Source organism: Leucopleurus acutus (assembly GCF_964270905.1).
Source record: "Leucopleurus acutus genome assembly, chromosome: 11".
NCBI lineage: Eukaryota > Metazoa > Chordata > Mammalia > Artiodactyla > Delphinidae > Leucopleurus > Leucopleurus acutus.
Window position 1 is genome coordinate 2,305,660 of NC_139152.1, and position 20,756 is coordinate 2,326,415.

At 43.4% G+C, this 20,756-nt stretch overlaps 1 protein-coding gene across 1 annotated transcript in view; it reads left to right on the forward strand.

The window, feature by feature from the left end:
* Window positions 1–839: 839 nt before the first annotated feature.
* DCP1B (decapping mRNA 1B) overlaps window positions 840–20,756 on the forward strand; it is a gene marked incomplete at its 5' end in the record, with an annotated part of 50,576 nt that continues 30,659 nt past the window's right edge. Inside the window, 3 exons of the mRNA XM_082850937.1 lie at window positions 840–986; window positions 4,757–4,797; window positions 8,111–8,238. Coding sequence (XP_082707063.1) covers window positions 840–986; window positions 4,757–4,797; window positions 8,111–8,238 — 316 coding nt within the window. The remainder of the gene's footprint in view (window positions 987–4,756; window positions 4,798–8,110; window positions 8,239–20,756) is intronic.

Here is a 20,756-nt window from a genome sequence, read left to right on the forward strand (position 1 = left end):
TCTCGCTTGAAAGCTCAAAAATTATCATTGGTGACAATAATTACCCTTTGTTTTCCTGGAAGTGACAGGTGCACGTTATTTATTTTCTAAAAAATGTCTGTCAAATGCCTGTCTGAATACCCATAGTTTGTCCATCTTTCTTTCAAGTAAAAATAGTGTTCCGTGAAAATAAAAACAAAAACACTAGCTCAGCTTGCGACTTAAGCACTCAAGTGTTTTCCTGGAGGCAAATATGGCAGCTCCGTGTTCAGGGCACGTGCTCTGTGATTTCTTCCTCTTTTTTTCACACAGAATTTTTAAAAGTGTACCAAAAGGTTGAAATGTAATAAAATTAATAATTTTTCTGCCTTATCACGTACACGTCAAGTGACACTGGCCTGTACTGCGTGGCTCCTGCACTTTCTCCCACCGTTGTTTTTGCAGCATTCGTGCAAAAGTCAGCACAGGGCACGAGTCAGGCGAGTTTTAGGATTGTCACGGAAACGGTTCTGACCCTTAGACGCCCTGAAAGGGTCTCGGAGCCGCCAGGGCGTCGAGGACGGCACTTGACGAACCACCCGGCGTCCGCGCACGAGAAATCGCAGTTCCCTCCCTGTTCAGTTACGCACGCTCGAGGCGTGTTTATCACTACAGGTCTGACCGCGGAGCGCCGAGGAGCAGACGTTCCCGGCGTCCAGCGACGGTCCTGTACCCGGGACGCTCGCAGGACCGCGCGGGGGCCGCCTTGCGGTTGCCGTGGCAACGATCGCGGGCGGGCGCGGTGCGGCCATCGACCAGTGACGCCTGCGCGCTCTGCGCTCTGCCGAGAGGGCTGCGGCGCCCCGCGGGCCGGCGGGAAGATGGCGGCGGCGGCGGGCTACCCAGCCGGGAAGGGGCGCGACATGAGCCTGGCGGCCCTGCGGCGCCACGATCCCTACATCAGCCGCATCGTGGACGTGGCCAGCCAGGTGGCCCTGTACACCTTCGGCCACCGGGCTAACGAGTGGGTGCGTGCGGGCAGGCGGGGCCGGGGAGGGGCTGCGAGCGGGCCGGGAGGTCCCCCCCGCGGTCACTCGGGTCCGGCGTCCGCGGGCACCTCCCGCCGCGTTGAACTGAGTCACGGAGCGCGGGCAGGACTCAGCCCCGCGGAGCGGGTCAGACGCCCTGCTCCGGCACGTCCTGGCGGTCAGCTAGGAGGGCCCTCCGACGGGACACAGCCCCGGTAGTTCACGTGGCCTCCCCACCTTCCGCAGCCGCTCACTAAAGTTTACCCGAAAACCGCTCACAGAAGCGAAGACACTAAGAAGTAGGTCCTAACGTGGGAGAGAAGAGAACAGCTTTGCCCTAAGTTCGTAACAGGAAATTCACCGGAAAGAGGCAGGAATGGAGGGACGTGGGGACACCTGCCCGCGAGGTCCCGGGGGAGGAAGCGCGCCGCTTCCTAGCTGTATGTCTCCCTAGTTTTCGGGGGCACGTGTCGCCTGGGTCCTCGTATCAAGGACGTTGAGCGACGAGGTGGACAAGTTTCAGCGGCAACTTTTAAAATGCAGATGTTCTACCTGCGGCTGTATACTGCTCTGTAGAAAAGCGCCAAAGGCGTGATGTCCTAATTCCGCTGAGGCAATTCGGTAGTAGAGGTGAGGATGGGGTGTGTCGTTCTCTGGACTGACTTGACACCCGACCGAGAGTCTGGGGAATTCTCACAAGTTAACGGGCACAGGAGAGGTTCCCTTTGGTAGCGGTTGTTTCCTACGGGCGTTGGACAGGGTCTCTGAGACACGTGTTACCGTAGTTACAGAGGCCGCCCTTCTACAGCCTCATCAGAAGTCGCAAGTGGCACAATGCGTTATTTACAGGAGTTATGTTTTTCTGCTTCCTGGACTTGTTGCTTTCAGACAACGCATAGTTCATCCCTGAGAAGGTCATTCTTTCAAAGTACTCATCTTCAAGGCTGTGGTAGCCGAGGAAAAAAAAAGACAGACCTAGTTTAGCTGCAGGGCAGTTGCTGGGGGCAAGCCGATTGATGCCACCACAACGGGAGCTTCTGAACATAAGCCTAATAGAAGTGTACAGGACATGCTTAAGAACAGAAGAGAAAGTATATGCAGGTGCGACGTAAAGAAGGGGAATTCTTATTACACTGAATATGGATGAAGGCTAACTTAAGGCATTCGGCAGGAGGAATAAGGAATGAAGCGGGGACAGAAAATGAGCTGCTTTAAGGAAGCTTAAGAACGATTATGTCAGGACTGGAGTAGGAATTTTGGAACTAGACCTACTTCCCATTGCCAGGAAATCCCACTCCCCCAAAACACCGGTGTGTCTTAACCCTGGTGGTGTTTTCACCTCTCAACCCTTAGAGCAGTAGTTCTTAACTGGAGTCGATTTTGCTTCCAGGCAACACTGGCAGGGTCTTGAGAAAATTTTTAGTTGTCGCTTGGAGAGGGACCACGTTACTGGCATCCCGAGGGTAGATGCCAGGGATTCTGCTAAACATCCTGTGGCTCATGGGACAGGCCCCACGACAAAGGTTAACCTGGCCCCAGATGTCAAACGTGCTGAGCTTGAGAAGCTGCCTGATAGTGGTAGTGTACCCCTTGTTTCTAGCGAGTGATTTTCTAAGTTCTGTGTGTCAAGATCATTTGGAGTTTTAAAAAGTGCATCCCACCAAATCAGAAATCTCAGGATATGGGGCCCAAGCGTTTGATATTTGTCGAAAGCTTCTTAGGTGACTCAGATGCTACATATATGATTGAGAAAGGCAGATTTAGAGGGTAAATGAAGCTTTACTTTTTCATTATTTTAACAGAACAGTCAGATGTACATTGCGTTGATTTGAAAGTGTCAAGTAGTCTGCCAAGTCCCAATAGTTTGCAAACTAGCATTATCTTACATTCTACTGCGTTATTTTAAATTTTGGACTGCTGAATTTGTTAGCACTTGTTAGTTTTTATGAGTGTAATATTAAATCATTAAATTGTACTTTTAAAATTTAAGCTAAAATCCCCCAGAGCTGTGAACTAATACTTTAACATAAACGTCTTCTTTAGGAACTTCCCTGGGGGTCTAAGCGCTAAGGCTCTGCACGCCCAATGCAGGGGGCCCGGGTTCAGTCCTGGTCAGGGAACTAGATCCCACATGACGCAACGAAGAGTTCCCATGCCACAACTGAAAGATCCCACGTGCTGCATCTAAGACCTGGAGCAGCCACATAAATTAATAAATATTTAAAAAAAAAAAAGTCTTCTTTACTTGCAGGACCTAAGGAAGAGCTAATCGACTCTTGCTTTAACTGTTGTCCCAAACCCCAAACCTGGGCTTTGCCCAGAAAGAAAGAAACATCTGGTTACCCCTGTATAACCGTGGAGGGACGGAGAAAATACGTGAATTTGAGCTGTTTCAGCCAGAATAGACCAGAATTTACGTTTCCAAAGACCTTTTTATCTAGGTGTCATAGAGCCTTAGATGGAAAATATGTTTTTAATCCAAAGATCTGCGTGGTGTAGGTTTGTTATCCCTTTTCAGTGGAGAAACTGAGACACGGAACAAACTAATTAAGAATCGCAAAATGGAGTTAGAGAATAATTTCAGGAGAAGCATACCGTTTACATTTCTGATTCTGGGTTTTCCTTAGGGAACAGGTAATTTCTATCACTACTTCATTAAGGAAGGAAGGAAACAGGTCGAAGGCTGTTAGTTTCTGTGTGCTGATCTGCAGAAACATCCTGACTAGGATCTCTGAGATGAAACAGTCCAGGGTCAAATACTGGAAGACAGAAAAGTGTGTTGTCCTCGTAGCAAGTGGTCACTTAATAGTAAATCCAGTTTAAGGATGACGAAATTACTCAAGCATGGAAAGGATCATGCTTGCAATTTTTTGTGTGCCTTTTCAGAATCATCATTTTAATATACCTTTGTTTCTTAAAGAGAGTATTTTTCACCAAAACTACAGAGTACTTAAATTTTGAATGACTTTGCTAATGGATATATAAATAACAAAATATTGAGAGGTTAAATAGAATACTGAAATTAAACCACGTAAATAGCAAAGATAAATTCTAAATTCTGAGATATAATGGTCTGATTACTAGTTAATCAGACAAATGGGTACTTAAATTTTTTTTTTAGTAAGCTGAACATTTTCATCAGGGCCTGGGGAGACGGAAAAGAGCCTTTCCCAGTGAACTGCAATGATAGTTTATCATTTTAAGTTTACAACTTTCCCAGTCCCTCTCAGGCAGAGTTCTTGAGTCCTAGCTTGGTAATGTTTCTGTCTAATTGTATTTCAAAGATCAGACTTGACTCTAAGTATTCCACATCAAATAGGCGATTAGTTTGTCTGAAAACTACAGCAGCATTGCTGTCTTCTGTGTAGTAGTCAGAGTAGAGTTATCGGCAGGTCCGCTGCTCTCCTAGGTGACAGGATACGACAAGAGAAAAGGAAACCAGAAAACAGGAGGAGAAGGAAGTACAGAGAGCGGTGGTTTCTGCGTCTGGCCGTGTCCCCAGGTCAGAGGGGAAGACGGCACTCTGGTTTAGTTTGTAAATGACAGTAGGAGGATGCTTCCCACTGCTTAAGCAGCGGAGTCACAATGGGCAAAAAATCTGCTTTTTCCTTTTGCTAAGAGTTACCCCTCTGTTACGTAGGTTTGACCCCGCTTGGAACTGATCGAATTCCTCTTCTCTAAGATGCTTGTGTTCTCTGACCTCTGTGAGTGTTTCCTGTTAGTGAACAGAATATACATGTTTTGCTGTTTGTTTTGTTTTTATTTTTTAGGAAAAGACTGATGTGGAAGGAACCTTATTTGTTTACACAAGGTAAGAGTGTTTCACTTTCCTAAAGAAACTGATGGTCTTTCACTCATGGCTTAGCTCTGTCATGTCACCCTTCAAGTGCAGTTTTATTTCAGAGAAGTGAAAGAACTTAGTTTGAAGCTATTAGTTTGAAGCTATTAGTTGACATAAGGAAGGGAACACTGAATGATGGCATCTGCGTGGTGTCATGAATACTGATTTCAGAATATCATGTAAACTTCAGTATGGATGAACTTGAGTCTCTGTGTTCTTATAAAAGCAGCGTTACCTATTTATTCTTTAATTGGAATGAATGGTACAAAGTGCTTGAGTATAATGGATTGGCGAGGAGCTGGAAGTACACTGGTCAGAACGTTAGATTATCTAACCAGCATTTGGAGGAGAGCGTCATTGCTCACGCCCCTCTTCACTCCTTGAAGAAGCGTGATCAAAATTAAAGAGGTCTCTCAGCCCTCCACCGTACAGCTAGTGGAATATGTTTCAGGATAGATTTAATAAATTCATGTTTTTTGGTCATTTTTATCAGCCGTTGCTAATATCACGCATGCACACAGAGATGTGTAGTATGTACATCGTCTTCACAGCTAAGCTGTTTATTCACAGAAACATCCATGTAAGATCTCGTAGCTGAGGCCCATCACCACCGGTGGGTTACAGAGATATAATAACCCTTCCCACCCCACACACGCTCATCTGTTCTATACACACTTTCACCTTTGAAGGTAAACCACGGTGTGGATGGACTACCCCCGTGCCAGTTGGCCTGTGATAAGCAGTGAGGGGGCGGGCGTGTGGCCCTGGGAGGCTCTGCGGAGCTGCCGAGTGCAGGGGAGGAGCTGAGCCTTGCGGAGGCGGAGGCAGGGGCCCCGGGGCACAGCACAGTGAGGGCAGTGATCTGGGGCGGAGAGTGTGTATCGGTTGGCATGAGTTAGAAGCTGGCAGTGAGAGTAAAGAGATTTTGCTGGCTTGGAGTATCAGACTGAAGGTGCTGAAAGCTGTTTTCTGAGCAGTAGCAAGCCGCTGAAGGCTTGCGAGTGGGGGAGTAAAGGAGTGATGGCAGGACGTGCGGGAAAGTCAGTGTGCTGGCATCATGCAGGCACGGAGAAGACGGCGGTGCGGAGCGGGTGTGAGGTGAAGTGGGGAGGGCTTATTGGGGGACTGCACGCAGGGGGCGGTGGCATTTTACAGTACTGGTGAGATTCTGAAATGGAAAACAGAGAGGATGATAGACTCATTGGCGGAATGGAAAGATGGGAGGTTGAGAACCTGGCTTGAGGATAGTTTTAGTTTCATTTTGAAATAGTGGTTTTGGGGTGATGGCAGGGCGTTCCAGTGGTGGTACCAGGCACTCGGGACGGGGCAGGGACGGAGGCACAGTGTGTGGAGGCGTCGGCATCGTTAGTTTGGTTGTTGGAATCAGTAGAGAAGCTGAGGGGCTAATGGCTGGGTTTCAGGGTCAGCAGGATGCAGAGAGGAGTCACCACGGAGACAGGCAGAACTAGAGCAGCGCACAGAGGCCCCCTGCGGCCCAGGCAGGTTCGGCGTGGAGGGTGGGCAGGAGGCAGCGGTGGGAGCGGAAGGGAGAGCATTTTTAGTAGGGGCTTCTTTTGTTGATGCAGAGGAGTAACAGATTATGCAAGTATTTTCTGTTTTGTACCAAAGCCAAACGTAGGTTGGTATTTTCAAGTACTTCTTAATATACTCTTGAGTTCCTCATGGAGCTGTCAGTTAAACAAACCTTTAAACTGAGAAGCAGATCCTTCCCTAGTCCTTAATCTCTTCCCCACATCTAACTCCTTAAGAGCAGGACCCTCTCTCCCATCCCTCTCCCCCGCCCCCAGCCCCACCATCTGATCCCAGATTCTAGAATGTTGAGGTCTTTCGAGAATGACAGACAGCTCATGGAAATCACAAGGGAGTTCTGGGTACAGGTAATGGAATTGCCAGTGATGTATTTTGACTTAACAGATGTTGCTTTAGAGCAGCTGGTATCCTCTGAGTGTATTTTATAAATTGTGAGATGGTGTAGTAACCGTACCATTAGAGGGGTGAAAGCCTGTTGTGATAATGAAACACTGGAAGAATCAAATTCTGATTCTGTATAAAAACACCTAACCCCATTTTTAAAATTATGTCTTTGTTTCCTCCTGTGTCTTCCTGTAATAGAGTTACACCCACTGGTGATTTCCAGAGGACCCTCTGACAGGGGTCTTCGGAAGTCACTCTTCATTCTTCCCCAGAATTGAAGTTGAAATGATCGTCATGATTATCTCCGGTATTCATTACATGCCCAGCACCACGCTACCACTTAGTAAAATAAGTAGGCAAGGATTGCCTTCCATCGGTTTTAAAATTAGAAGTCTCATAAGAAAGCTGTAGGTAGTAAATCAAGTGGTTAGAGGTGAAATAAAACTGAGCTACAAACCCCTTTTCTTCCTGTTGCTCATGGCATTTCTGTGGGCTTGTTACTTTGTGCCCCAGCTTAAATCAGTGGCCCTGCCTGTTTCTGTTTCAGTGTGTGAGCATGTGTGTTCCAGTTTGTCAGCAGAAGTTGCACAGTTGGGTTGGTATCCGGCCTGTCCCCCAAGGGTAGACAGATGCACTTGTAGTTGTTAGTTTCTCTATGATTTGGGTTCTTCCTGCCTGAGAGAGACTAGGCACTGAAGGTTTATTGAATGAAATTAAAAATAAAAAGTTACTAAATGCACAGTTTTATGGATAAAAACTTTTGTAGTAGCTTATCTATGAAGCTGTTTGCCTTACACTGAAGAATACTAAATATCTGCTCTTTGCTTTAAATTGTATAAACTTTTAATTACACTGTATCTCCTCATAAGTTCATAAGTTTAATTAATTTTATAATTAATTAATTAATTAATTAATATAATTAATTTTAATTATACTGTATCTCCTCATAAGTTACATCATTTCCCTAAGAAATTACACAGCTTTCCATTTCAGACCAACACCAACATTTTCTATAATTGTGATGTACGCTCTGTATTAACGGTCAAGATTGTTTAAAGGTGTCTGTCGGTAATTTTTTTATCAGTAGTTACCATCTCTGCCTTAAAGGAACTTACAGCGTAGGTAGGGAAACAAGCTGTGTATATGTACATACGTACACAGTTAAGTAAGTAGGGCTCGACTTTACCAAAGCACCAGCATGGCCGGCGTGCCGTATGCGTCCCGCACATTGGTGCAGCCCACGGTGAAGGGGCGGAAAGGTTGAAGGCGTGTCCAGATGCCCCTGTGCTGGAAGTGCTCTGCTCTGAACGGTGTGTCTCTGTGTCCCCCCACCCCCGGCAACCTTTAGGTCTGCTTCTCCGAAACACGGCTTCACCATCATGAACAGGCTGAGCATGGAGAATAGGACAGAGCCCATCACGAAAGACCTGGATTTCCAGCTCCAGGACCCCTTCCTTCTCTACAGAAATGCCAGATGTGAGTCTGAATGCGTGTTTGAGACTGTGTGTGACTGTTGTGTTTAGTGTCAGTGACTCTAGGGGTCAGCACGGGTGGCCTGGGAAACACATGGCTTGGTGCGGGATAGCTTCTTCCTCGGGAGAGTTTACACGGAAACAGTGGGAATGTGATGACGTGAGCATTTAAACCTCGTCCTCTGCAGCTAGACCACTTTGTGCTGTGAGCCGGAGCGGGGCTTGGGGGAGGCGAGTCCTTGGCCAGGAGACCGCAGAAGGCACCTCGGTGGTGCTGCAGGACCTAGACTAGCCATTCAGCTTGTGTGTCACTTCAGCTGAGCATCCGATGAGATGCTTGAGGGAGAGGGCCTGTCTTCCAGAAGTACCATCTTGAATACATAGTAAATGAAAACCAAAGTCCAAAGAGTTTTGGTCCTTAAGAATTTCATAACACTTGGTAAAGTTTAAGTTCTATTAGGTAACTAAATGGTCCTTGTCAGGTTTGAAATGAGGTAGCAGTCGCCTGCCCAGAATTCGGTCCCCATTTCACTCTTGCATCTCATCTGACCACTCGTGCTGAACTATTGGGCAGCCCACAGAAAAGTGGATGAGAACGTTAGGAACTGCAGGAGCATCTCCACACAGAACACAAGAGCACACTATAGCTGCTTAAACGTGTGTGCACGTGCTCCGTGCTGGCTTTCAAAAAGACCTTGCAGTTAAGAAATGGTTACCATGCATTTTCCACCCCATTCTTTGAGCTCAAGATACAAGAATCTGCCTTCTGTGTACTACTCAGTGTTATCTTAACAATGTAATACAAGTAATACATAATGTTTCAACCCCATTGAATTGTTCTGAAGTAAATATAGCATCATTTTAATGCTATATTTACTTATATTCACATGTAACTAAGTTGTCGTCATAGGTGGTCATCCTATTTAGAAAATACAGTTAAATTTTTACGAGAAAAAAATTATAAGAAAGCTATTAAAACTATATAACTTGACTTTCTAATGGCAGGTCCTATGAAATGAAAAATTTAGTAATACAGAGAAATATTTTGTTTACTGTTCCTATTTCTTTGCTGGAAGGCATAGTTTAATCACGTGTAGCTTGTAGTTGTTTGAGTTTTTTTGTGTGCTTGTTATGTCGGGTTATATTTTCTTTTTTTGAGATTATTTGATTCTATGTCAGATTAATATGTAACTCAAATCCTAATAAACAAAATAACCGCAAAATTAAATATAAAATGAATGAATATTAGTGGCTTATAATAACTTTTGGTTGCCCTTAGTTTGGATAAATCCTGAGTCTAGTTGGTATAGATAATATTTTAAATTCTTACTACAGTATTACATATTATATATTATGTACTGTACCAAAGATATGAAAATACAAACTCTCTTTAATGTGGTCGATTTTAAAAATAACCTTCCTCAGTCCCACAGCGTTTAGCTGCTAGGATCTAGTAAACGTGCTCGGCCCCACCTGGGTTCCAGGCTGTGCTGTCCAGTGCCGCCCCACGGGCGAGGGTGGCTGGTCTGAATTTTACACTCTGAGCCATGAATGTAAAAGACACACTGATTTCCACAGACCCGGCACAAGAAGAAGGAGTGTGGGAAATCTCAGTAGTCCTCTAGTGATTTACCTGTTGAAATGGTAATATTTTGAATATATTGAGTTAAATAAAAAGTATTATTAAAATTCATTTCACCTGCTTCTTTTCATTTTTTTAGTTAAAAATTCCATTTGTGGCTCACATTTGTGGTTCACCGTATGTTTCTACTAGACGGCACTGTCCCAGGCGTTTTCATTCATCTGCCCACACTTCCTCATCACAGCTTTGAGGGACAGACCCTCTCCCTGCTGTTTTGCAGATGAGAAAACTGAGTCTCAGGGAGGCGGCAGCCCTGACAGACCCACACATTCTGATTTCAGGTCCGTTGCTTTCTGTACACCAGCCTGTACTGCTCTCTCCACTGTTCACCATGAGTGCGCATTGAAGGCAGCCTTTGGGCTGTGTATTAAAATGTTTCTAATGAGCTTCCATAAGACAAGTGAAATCAGTTGAACAACAGAGAGTGGAAGGGAACGGGTCTGCTGGCCTTGCTGAGTTCATTTTGCTGCTGTTCTCCTGAATAGCTGGCGCCTCTCGCCTTTGCAGCCATAGTTACTTGGGTTTCGTTTATTTATAAAAGCCTCTTCAGAGCCTCTGACATCAGAGGTTCCCAGAGGGTTTTGCTCCAGGTGCTTTCGGCGCGTCAGATACTCTCAAATGTTTTTAAATCATTCTGATACTCTATGGAATAATTGCATCTGGTTTGCATATTCTCTGATGATGTATAGACTCATTCATCATCCTTTGAACAATGAACCCAGCTTCACTCAGGACCGGTCTTTAAGACTCTCTACCTCTCGAGATCTGTCGAGTCAAGGATCTCCCTGTTTTAGTCCTGACATTTCACTTTGGCCAATATATGTCATAGGCCAGGTTGGGACATGTCAAGAGGCAGAGCTGATACAGGTTTGTGGTGAGTTTTTTAAATTCACTAGGTTAAAAAAACTGGTACGTGAGGAGATAACTATCCCTTTCTAAAATTGTGTGGATTTAGAAGAGCAAAATAAAGAAGAGAAAACTCAAACTTTCTTCATTTAATTAAAAAAAAAAAGATGTATAATAAGTAACTGAATTTCGGCCAAACACAAAATGTATGGGTTTATTACAGTAAAGGATTTATAGGGTTTAAACCTGGTTGTCATAGAGTTTGACCTCTGTAAGCTTTATAGGTAAATAAGGTGCCTGTTGAATTAGAAAATATTTACCCAACAAACATCTACTGAGTGCTTACTGTCTCCCAGGCACCATGTCAAGGCTCTGTATGGGTTATTTAATTCTCATCACTTTTCCTTAGAAATCCTATTATTCCTATTTTGTAAATGAGGAAACTGAGGTTAAAGGGATTACGTAATTTACTGAGGTCTGTGACTGTTTTGAGATGGAAAGAGCGTTTGGACTGAGAAAGCATATCTCCAGAGGCCCAGGCCCAAGCAGTGGAGGTGGCAGCACATGAGTGATGGGTCTGAGCAGGCTTTACCTTTTAGGAAACGCTTGGTCTTGTAGTGCACACTCCAGAGTTAAAAGGCGAGTTTCTTTTTTTTTTTAAGTTGAGAACCTACTGTATCTCCGTTATTAGAAAGGAGAATATCAAATAAAAACTAATGTAACAAAAAGCTGAATCTGACTGTTTCTTGTGTATTATTACCCTCCAGCAGCTGTTTGCTGTATTTGCCATTTCAGAACTAAATAAGATTTTGGTATAGGGAGATGCAGTTTAGAACTGTATTTTCCCGAGTGGATCATAATATTTAAGATAAGTTACAGACAGCAGTGACAGGTAGATTTCAGAGCTAGGCCAACATGTTGAATGTATTATTGTCTGTGATTACAGAATTAGAATGAAATTCTTTGGGGCTGCTTGATTTCATTGCAGACATAAGCTTGGAGCTTAGAGCAAATCAGAAAAGGCAAAAATCAAGACACCGAGATCAAAGCTGTTTTAGAAAACTCCTCAGTTTTAAAGTGAATTTACCATATTGGGTAGTTTTATATTCATAAAGAAATACAATTTAAATTCTTTATTGACATTTGTAGGATCTGAGAAAAACTGCTATAAATAATGATAAATGGTACACTGAATGAAAGTTATAATTACAGACAGTCCTCATCTTTCAAATAGACCATGACCTAGAAGTTCCCTTTTAAAGTGATTGGTTGGTAGACTTTGGGCTCAACATGGCAGATCAAACACACTCTGAAACTGTTGAAATGACAGTAACGGAGTAAAAAAAGATACAGACCCACAAGGGTGCAGGGTGGATTTCATGAAAAAAATGGCACAAACTAGAGAGAGAGGAAGACATGCCACGACAGCTTCGTTGTTCACAATTGTTAACCTTACTGCCCTGCAGAAGACTCTCTCTGCCCTGTTGATGTCGGACGTGACAGTGCTATTTGGTTCTTCCCCCACTGACCCTTCCGGGGTGATATTGTGTAGTTGCCCTTTGGGCTCAAGTATGATTGTGTGGATTGATCTGGCCAGTGAGATAGGGGTAGAAGTGGTACGTGTGACTTCTGAGCGGATGCATGTTCAACCACGTCTCTTTCCCTTCTGCCGTGATGACTCGCAGTGTTCAGGCAGAGGCTGCTCTGTCAGCCTGGTCCTGGGATGAAGGCACAGAGGTGACCCATGATGGGCTTGTAATGTGTATGAGAAGTAAACCTTTGTCATTGTAAGCATTGAGATTTGGGGGTCATTTGTTACTCCAGCATAACTTGGGCTGTTGTGACAGACACACAGGCCACCCAGGAAAAGGGGGATCCAAGCACAGGTTGGAGGTAAAGGAGTTCTGAGAAGAGTGGTAAAGAGGAGTCCCATCATGACCCCTATGCAACTGAACTAAAGATGAGTCAGTCTAAAAGTAGGAAGATGGAAGCCTTCAGGAAGCATGTCCAAGAAGAAATTTACACCTGAGAGTTTGAATCTCTTGGGACATTTACAGTTCCTTTTTCAGTGATTTTGGTAATGACATAAGAACATTAAAAACTGAGAGGGGAAAAAAAAACAAAAACAAAAGGAGACAATTCTTAATTCCTGGGAAAGCAAAATATTGTACAAGAAAGGAAATATAATCATAGTACACTATTTGGCTCTGCTGATCGTAATTAAATGATAAACACTAAATGTGAAATGATGTTATACTTACATTGGAAGGATGGGGAAAAGTGTGTGTGTGTGTTTGTGTGTGAGTGTGTGTATTGTCAGAGAACTAAATCCTCTTCAATGGATTTTTCTTAAGAATCAAGAGGTAGTGTATACATGATGTATAGGAAAAGAGGTTTACATACCAGAAAAAAAATTGGATGAGAAATAAATGGAGAGCAGAAATAACTGTCATGGAAAAGGTTGCTCTTAGGGAGTGGTAATCAGGATTATAACGGCTAGAGAATTGATCTGCTATTCGTTATGAAACCTTACAGTATTTGATATTTAAAATTATAGATATGTTTTATTTTGATAAAAATATAATTGGATATCAGAATACATTCATAAAAACAATATTTTAATTGGTGGTTAAGTTTCTAAGTCAACTAAGAATAATAGCACACTAGCATTAGAATGATGTGCATATGAAATACAGCACCAGTTTGGATAGCATTATTTCTGTGGGAAAATCAATTCAAGAGTAAAACTTGTGTAGACCCCAAGAGTAAAACCTCCTTAGCAGTGAGGCAGAGGACTTCTAGTGCCCATGTATATTCACAGATTGTTTGTAATGCTAGGTCTTCCTGGGACTGCCCTGGCGGTCCAGTGGTTAAGACTCCACGCTTCCACTGCAGGGGGCACAGGTTCCATCCCTGTTTGGGGAACTAATATCTCACATGCCGGGTGCCCCAGCCAAAAATAATAATAATAAAGGCGTTATTATTAAAAAGAAAAAATGCTAGGTCTTGTATGAAATGCATTTTAGCGTGTGGTAACGGTAAACTGAAGCTTGAGGCCTTCCCAGCCTGTTGCCAAGTCTCAGCTCCATGCTGTTTGCACAGCCCTTTTCTCCTTCCAGTCCCACATCCATTCCAGCCCAGGCTTCCATTACCTGTTACCTGGGCTGGCTCATAGCTCCTGAGAACGAGAGCATAAGCTTCCGGCACCAGCCAAAGTAGCGTTAAGTTCACAACAACACACCTCTCCCACTGGTTACAACGAAAAATTCTGGACAGAGTACAAAACAAAAAGCCAAAAAGCCTGAGGATTCTGAAAGTAAACAATAACAGGCACATTGTTGAGGGAAGTCAGAACTTGAAGAGTAACCAGAATGGTGGCCAGTCTCCTGACTTACTCTTCCCTCTTCTTTGTCTCCTGACTGTGACTCGAGAGTGAGCCACGCCACAGAACTATGGACAAAAACAGCAGAAACCAAGGGCAACATCTCTATGGACTGAGGACTGGAGAAGTGGACTCCCTCTTTCCCTCCCAGCCCTACTTGACGCCAGCTGTGACACTAACCTGAGCTGCCGCTGTGGCAGTGACAGGCCCATGAGGATCCCAAGAAGAGCCTGTGTCTGCCGGAGGAGCTGCAGACAAGGGCTCCTGTGGTCTCAGGAGTGTAGCTGATATTCCTTTGCTTCACCCAGGGGGTAGCCCAAGCTACGCAGACCGCCCACAGTGTGAGAAGCTAAGACTCTGAGAGAAACCCTGACTCTGTGGCCTGAAGACTGGGGAGAAGGACCCCCGTGAGCTGGAGAGAGAGCTGGATGAGGAGATCCCCTGATTCTGTGTGGGAACTGACGTGGGTGCTGGTCCCACCCAGGAGTATCGCATACATGTGACAGAGCCAAAGAAGCATGGCCGAGGCTTTGAGAACTAACCCACGGTGTGGACAGCCACCTAGCTCCAGACCAGCACCTGAGTGGGGTATGCATGGGGCAGACACAGCTCTGAAAATGGAGCTGACATGGGAACCGTTGCCCACACGAGGCAGGATGGAGTGTCCTGTCTAATTCTAAACAAATCGATCGCCTTCTAAACAAAATCAACACTCTTTGGTGGGTTTTCAGAAGACTCAGAGTCTCACAACATCATCAAGATGTCCAAGATACAACCCAGAATGGCTACTCGTACGAAGAACTGGGAAAATCTGACAACTCTCACAGGGAAAGTCAGTCAGCAGATGGCCACCCAGAGATGACCCACATGCTGGAGTCATAGGACAGTGGCTTTAAGGCTGTTACTATTACTGTGCTCTGTGAGATAGAATGGAGTCCTCAGAAATGAATGGAAAGATGGAAATTCTCAGCAGAGAAATGGTGTAAAGAAACCAAAGGGAACGTTCGGAGCTGAATACTAGAGTACCAGTGAGTGGCTCTGACAGCAGAGTAGAGATGGCAGGGGAAAGAAGAGCCAGTGAACTTGAAGATATTATCCAACCTGAAGAATATACAGGAAAAAGGTTAAAAAACAACAACAAAGGCCTCACAAACCCGTGGGGCTGTACCAAGAGGTCTGAATTTGTGTCACTGGGTCCCATAAAAGGAGAAAAAGACTGGTGTAAAAAAAAATACTTGAAGAAATAATAGCTGAAAACTTTCCAGATTTGGTGAGACACGAATGTATGGATTCAAGAAACTCAGTAAACCCCAAAGAGGATAAACCCAAAGAAAACCATGCCCATAAATATCATAATCAAACGGCTGAAAAACAGACTTTAAAAAACAAACAAAAAACCTTGAAAGCGACCAGAAACGATACGTATAGGAGAACAGTGCCTTGAACGACTACAGATCTCTCTTGGAGTCCGGAAGACAGTGCCAACATAAAAGAACCACCAGCCTAGAATTCCGTCTCCAGGGAAGATGTTCCTTAGGAAGGGAGGTAAAATAAAGGTACTCTCACATAAAGGAAAATTGAAAGTGCGTTTCCGTCAGCAGACCTGCTCTAAAGTACATGCTGAAAGAGGTTCTTCAGGCTGAAGGGAAGTGATACCGAAGGCAGGTCAGGGCCTCAGGATGAAGGAGGAGCAGCAGAAGTAGTCAAAACATGGGTCAGTAGAGTAGAGTTATTTTTTCTAGCCTCAGGTTCTTTAAAACGCAAATGATCGAAGGCAAAAGTTGCAGGAGGGCTTCATTGTAGGCAGATGGGACATGTGACAACTGAAAGGGGAAGGGGAAGGGGATAGGGACCTATATGGTTGTAAAGCCCTTGCATTTTGCTTGAAGTGGTAAAATAAAAACTAGTAAACTGTGAAGAGTTAGTATGTATAGTGTGATTCCTAGAGCAGCCGCTTAACACAGAGAAAACAGAACCAACAGATAAATGAAAACTGAATACTAAAAACATTTTAAATAATCCAAAAGAAGGCAAGGAAGGATGTACCAACAGAGCAAAAAACAGGGGAGACAAACCATGGAAATGCTAATTAAAGGAAAGCCATTTGGGAGTAACATACACACCTTACTATATATAAAATAGATAAGCAACAAGGACCTGCTGTGTAGCACAGGGAACTATATTCAGTATTCTGTAATAACCGATAATGGAAAAGAATCTGAAAAAGAATATACATATGTGTGTGTGTGTGCGTGTGTATATTCCACTTTCTATAATTGGTAGAATAAACAAAACAGCAAGGCTATGGAAGACTTGAACAACACTGTCAACTCACTTGATGTAATTGACATTTATCGAACATTCCATCCAGCCACAGCAGAGTACAGCCTCTTTGTAAGTGCTCATGGGACAGTACCCAAGGTCAACTTTATCATGGGTCATAAAAAAAACCTTAAAATTTTTTAAAGAAATGGAAATCAAACAAAGTATGCTCTCTGACCACAAAGGAATTGAACTAGAAATCAGTAACAGAAAGATATCTGGAACATCCCCAAATATTTTGAAATTAAACAACACACTTCTAAAATAACCCATGTGTCAGAGAGGGAGGAGAATTAGAAAATGACCTGAATAAAGATGAAAATACATGTCAGATGCAACTGAAGTTGGGCTTAGGGGGAAATATATAGCGTCAAATACTTAGGAAAGAGGAAAGGTCTCAAACGAGTCATTCAGGTTCCACCATAAGAAACTAGAAAGAGAAGAGCAAAGTAAACCCAGAGCAAGCAGAAGGAAGGAGATCAGAAATGAGAGCAGAAATCAGTGAAATAAGAGAGAGAGCAGGGGCTGCCCCGGCGGCGCGGTGGCTGGGAGTCCGCCTGCCGATGCAGGGGACACGGGTTCGTGCCCCGGTCCGGGAGGATCCCACATGCCGCGGAGCGGCTGGGCCCGTGAGCCATGGCCGCTGAGCCTGCACGTCCAGAGCCTGTGCTCCGCAACGGGAGAGGCCGCAGCGGTGAGAAGCCCGCGTACTGCAAAAAAAAAAAAAAAAAAAAGAGAAAATTGGTGAAACCCAAAGCTGGTTCTTTGAAAAGAGTAAAACTGATAAACCTAAACCCCTGGCCAGACTGATCAAGGGGAAAAAAGAGAGAGAGGGGATGCAGATGAGCAGTGTCAGGAGTGAGAGCGGGGTCTCTGTGGACACTGAAAGGACAAGGGAAATGCTGTGAACCACCCTATGCCCGTAAGTTTGACAACTTAGAGGAAATGGACTAATTCCTTGAAAAACACAAATCACCAAACCATACTCAGGAATAAATAACCTGAATCGCCCCATATCTATCAAAGAAATCAAATTTGTAGATAAAAGCTTTCTAACAAAGAGAACTCCAGGCCCAGACAGTTTCACTGGTGAATTCTACCAGGCATTCAAGGAAGAAATAATACCAATTCTGCAGTCTCTTCCAGAAAATAGGAGCGGGAAGAACCCAAGTCATTTTACGAGAGCAACATTATCCTGATACCAAAACAAGGCAAAGACATTATTACAAGAAAATTAAAGACCAATATTCCTGGTGAATATAAATATAAAAAATCCTCAACAAAATACTAGCAAAATAATGTTCATAACAGCGTTATTCACAAGAGCCAAAAGGTGGAAACAGCTCAAATTCATGGATAGATGATTGGATAAACAAAATGCGGTATCTACCTACATTGGAGTATTATTCAACCTTAAGAAAGAAGGGAATTCTGATACGTGCTACAGCAGAGATGAACCTTTAAGGTATTATGCTAAGTGAAGTAAGTCAGTCACAGAAGGACAGATATTGTATGGTCCACTTACATGAGGTATCTAGAATAGTCAAATTCATAAAGACAGAATGTAGAATAGTGATTACCAGGGACTGGGGGAGGGGGGAATGGGGAGTTCTTGTTTAATGGGTACAGAGTTTTAAGTCTGGGATGATGGAAAACGTTCTGGAGATGGTGGTGATGGCTGTGCAACATTGTGAATATACTTAACGCCACGGAACTGTACACTTAGAAATAGTTAAAATAGTAAATTTCGTGCTATTTAAATTTTCACCACAATAAAAGAAATATTAACAAATTCAACCACTTGCCATATAATTTGCATCCAGCTTATCCCTTCCGTACAAACCCACTGTTAGATTTATCTTCCTAAAGCACAAGTCTAATTGTCATTTTTCTGCTCAGAATCTTAAATGCCCACCAGGTAGACTTTCTCACCTGACAGCTAAGCTTGCTGTAGTCGGGTCCCAGTTTACCTGTCTAGACAGGTCAACGTGACTGCTGTATACTTACCTTATGTTCTAACCAAACACAAATGTGTGCTTTCCTAGAATACTTTTAAATTTTTTATCTCTGTGCTTTTAAACATGGTTCTTTTTTTCCCTTGAATTCTTTTCCTCACCCTAACCAATCTCTACCAGATACGTTCCACTCATATTTCAAAAGCAGCCAAAACTTGACATCTCCCTAGGGTCGTCATCCTCTCTCTCTAGTTCTGATTTCTGCAGCATATACCTCTCTCATGTTGACTTTCTTAGTGTTTATTGACCACTTGCCTGTTGATACTGTTTCTGTGCTGGGTTGGGGGAGTTCAGTAATGAATAAGATGCATCCCTTCCCTCTGATAGTTTGCTATCCTAGCACAAAAGACAGATTTACAAATACATATGTTCACAATAATATGCTAAATGCTGAGCTAGAACAACAGGCACTTACTAGTACTTAACACGTTACCTTATATGTAATATTTGTCCTAGTTTCTCTATCAGAGCACAAGCCCCTTCAAGGCAAGGTATCTCTCTACTTCCCTTCAGCACTTAAATCCTTGCATTAAGTGTGTACAGTTAAATATTTGCAACGAGTTGTTTTTTATTAAGTTTCTTTATTCAAGGCAACCAATAAAGCTTAACCAAAATTTTCACTACTATATCTTCAGTCGTTTTTCTTTGGGGGCATAAGCGAACCAACAATAAGCAAAACCTTAAACACCTTGTGGTTCCTGGGTAGATAATACTAAATAAGTTTAGCAGTTTACAGAGGAATTACTCTGCTCCTCAAGGCTGATTTTATACAGATATTAGTTGCATTTACCTAAAAGTTCCTAGAAATATAATAATTGCAAGTTGTGAGAATACCATATATCCTCATCTTGAGAAATTTAATAGTTCTAGGAAAAGATATGTAATGTGGGAAAACATCAATTTCATCTGTGTGAAAACTTTATAAAACTTTAAGTTCTATAAAACATTTTATAGAATATTTCTTTCAAATTGATTTACTTTTATCAAGCTATTCTGATTTGATATTTAAGAAGTTTGTTTACTGCTACCAATTTGGTATTTTAATTATGTTACAGGAACAGAGATCATGTCCCTGTTTTGCGGTGGCCCTGCTAAACCATGGCCGTGTGGTTTAAACAGTAAGGCTTATGCTATAGTTATTTTATCTGAGAGTTAAATAATAAATCCTTTTTTTTTCATTTTTTGTAGAAGCAACTAAAATATAACTCCTTATTAAAAATGTTTAAAAACAGGTAGTATCACCGAACACTAGATTTGAATAGAATCTTATGAACATTTACCATAAAAGAAAAAAAAAGATAAACTGTACCTCATCAAAAGTAAACTTCCAGGGCTTCCCTGGTGGTGCAGTGGTTGAGAATCTGCCTGCTAATGAAGGGGACACGGGTTCGAGCCCTGGTCTAGGAGGATCCCACATGTCGCGGAGCAACTAGGCCCGTGAGCCACAACTACTTAGCCTGCGCATCTGGAGCCTGTGCTCCGCAACGAGAGGCCGCGATAGTGAGAGGCCCGCGCACCGCGATGAAGAGTGGCCCCCGCTTGCCACATAGCATAGAGAAAACCCTCGCACAGAAACGAAAACCCAACATAGCGTAAATTAATTAATTAATTAATAAACTCCTAACCTCAACATCTTCTTTAAAAAAAAAAAAAAAGTAAACTTCCGGACTTCCCTGGTGGCTCAGTGGTTAAGAATCCACCTGCCTTGCCATGGAGCAACTAAGCCTGTGCGCCACAACTACTGAGGCTGCTAGAGCCTGCAAGCCACAGCTAGTGAGCCCGCACACCCCAACTACTGAAACCCGAGTGCCTAGAGCCCATGCTCCGCAACAAGAGAAGCCACCGCAAAGAGAAGCCCGTGCACCGCAACAAAGAGTAGCCCCCGCTTGCCGCAACTAGAGAAAGCCCTCGCACAGAAACGAAGACCCAACACAGCCAAAAATAAATAAATTTATTTATTTATTTATTTTAAAAAAATAAAATAAAAACGTCTGTTCTATACCTAAAGGTGTATTACCTTTAGGAAAATGAAAATGCAAGCCACAGACTGGGAAAAAACATTCACTGTACACACACACGTGCGCCCACACACACACGCATGCACACACACACACGTACACACACACATCTGACATAGTGCTTATATCCAGAATATATAAATAAGTCTTAGAACTCAATAATAGGAAGATAAACAATCCAGTTTAAAAATTGGCAAAATATTTAACAGATGCTTTACAAAAGAAGATACACAGATAGCCAATAAGGAGATGCTCAATGTAATCATCAGGGACTTCCACGTTGTTGTGTCCAACAGA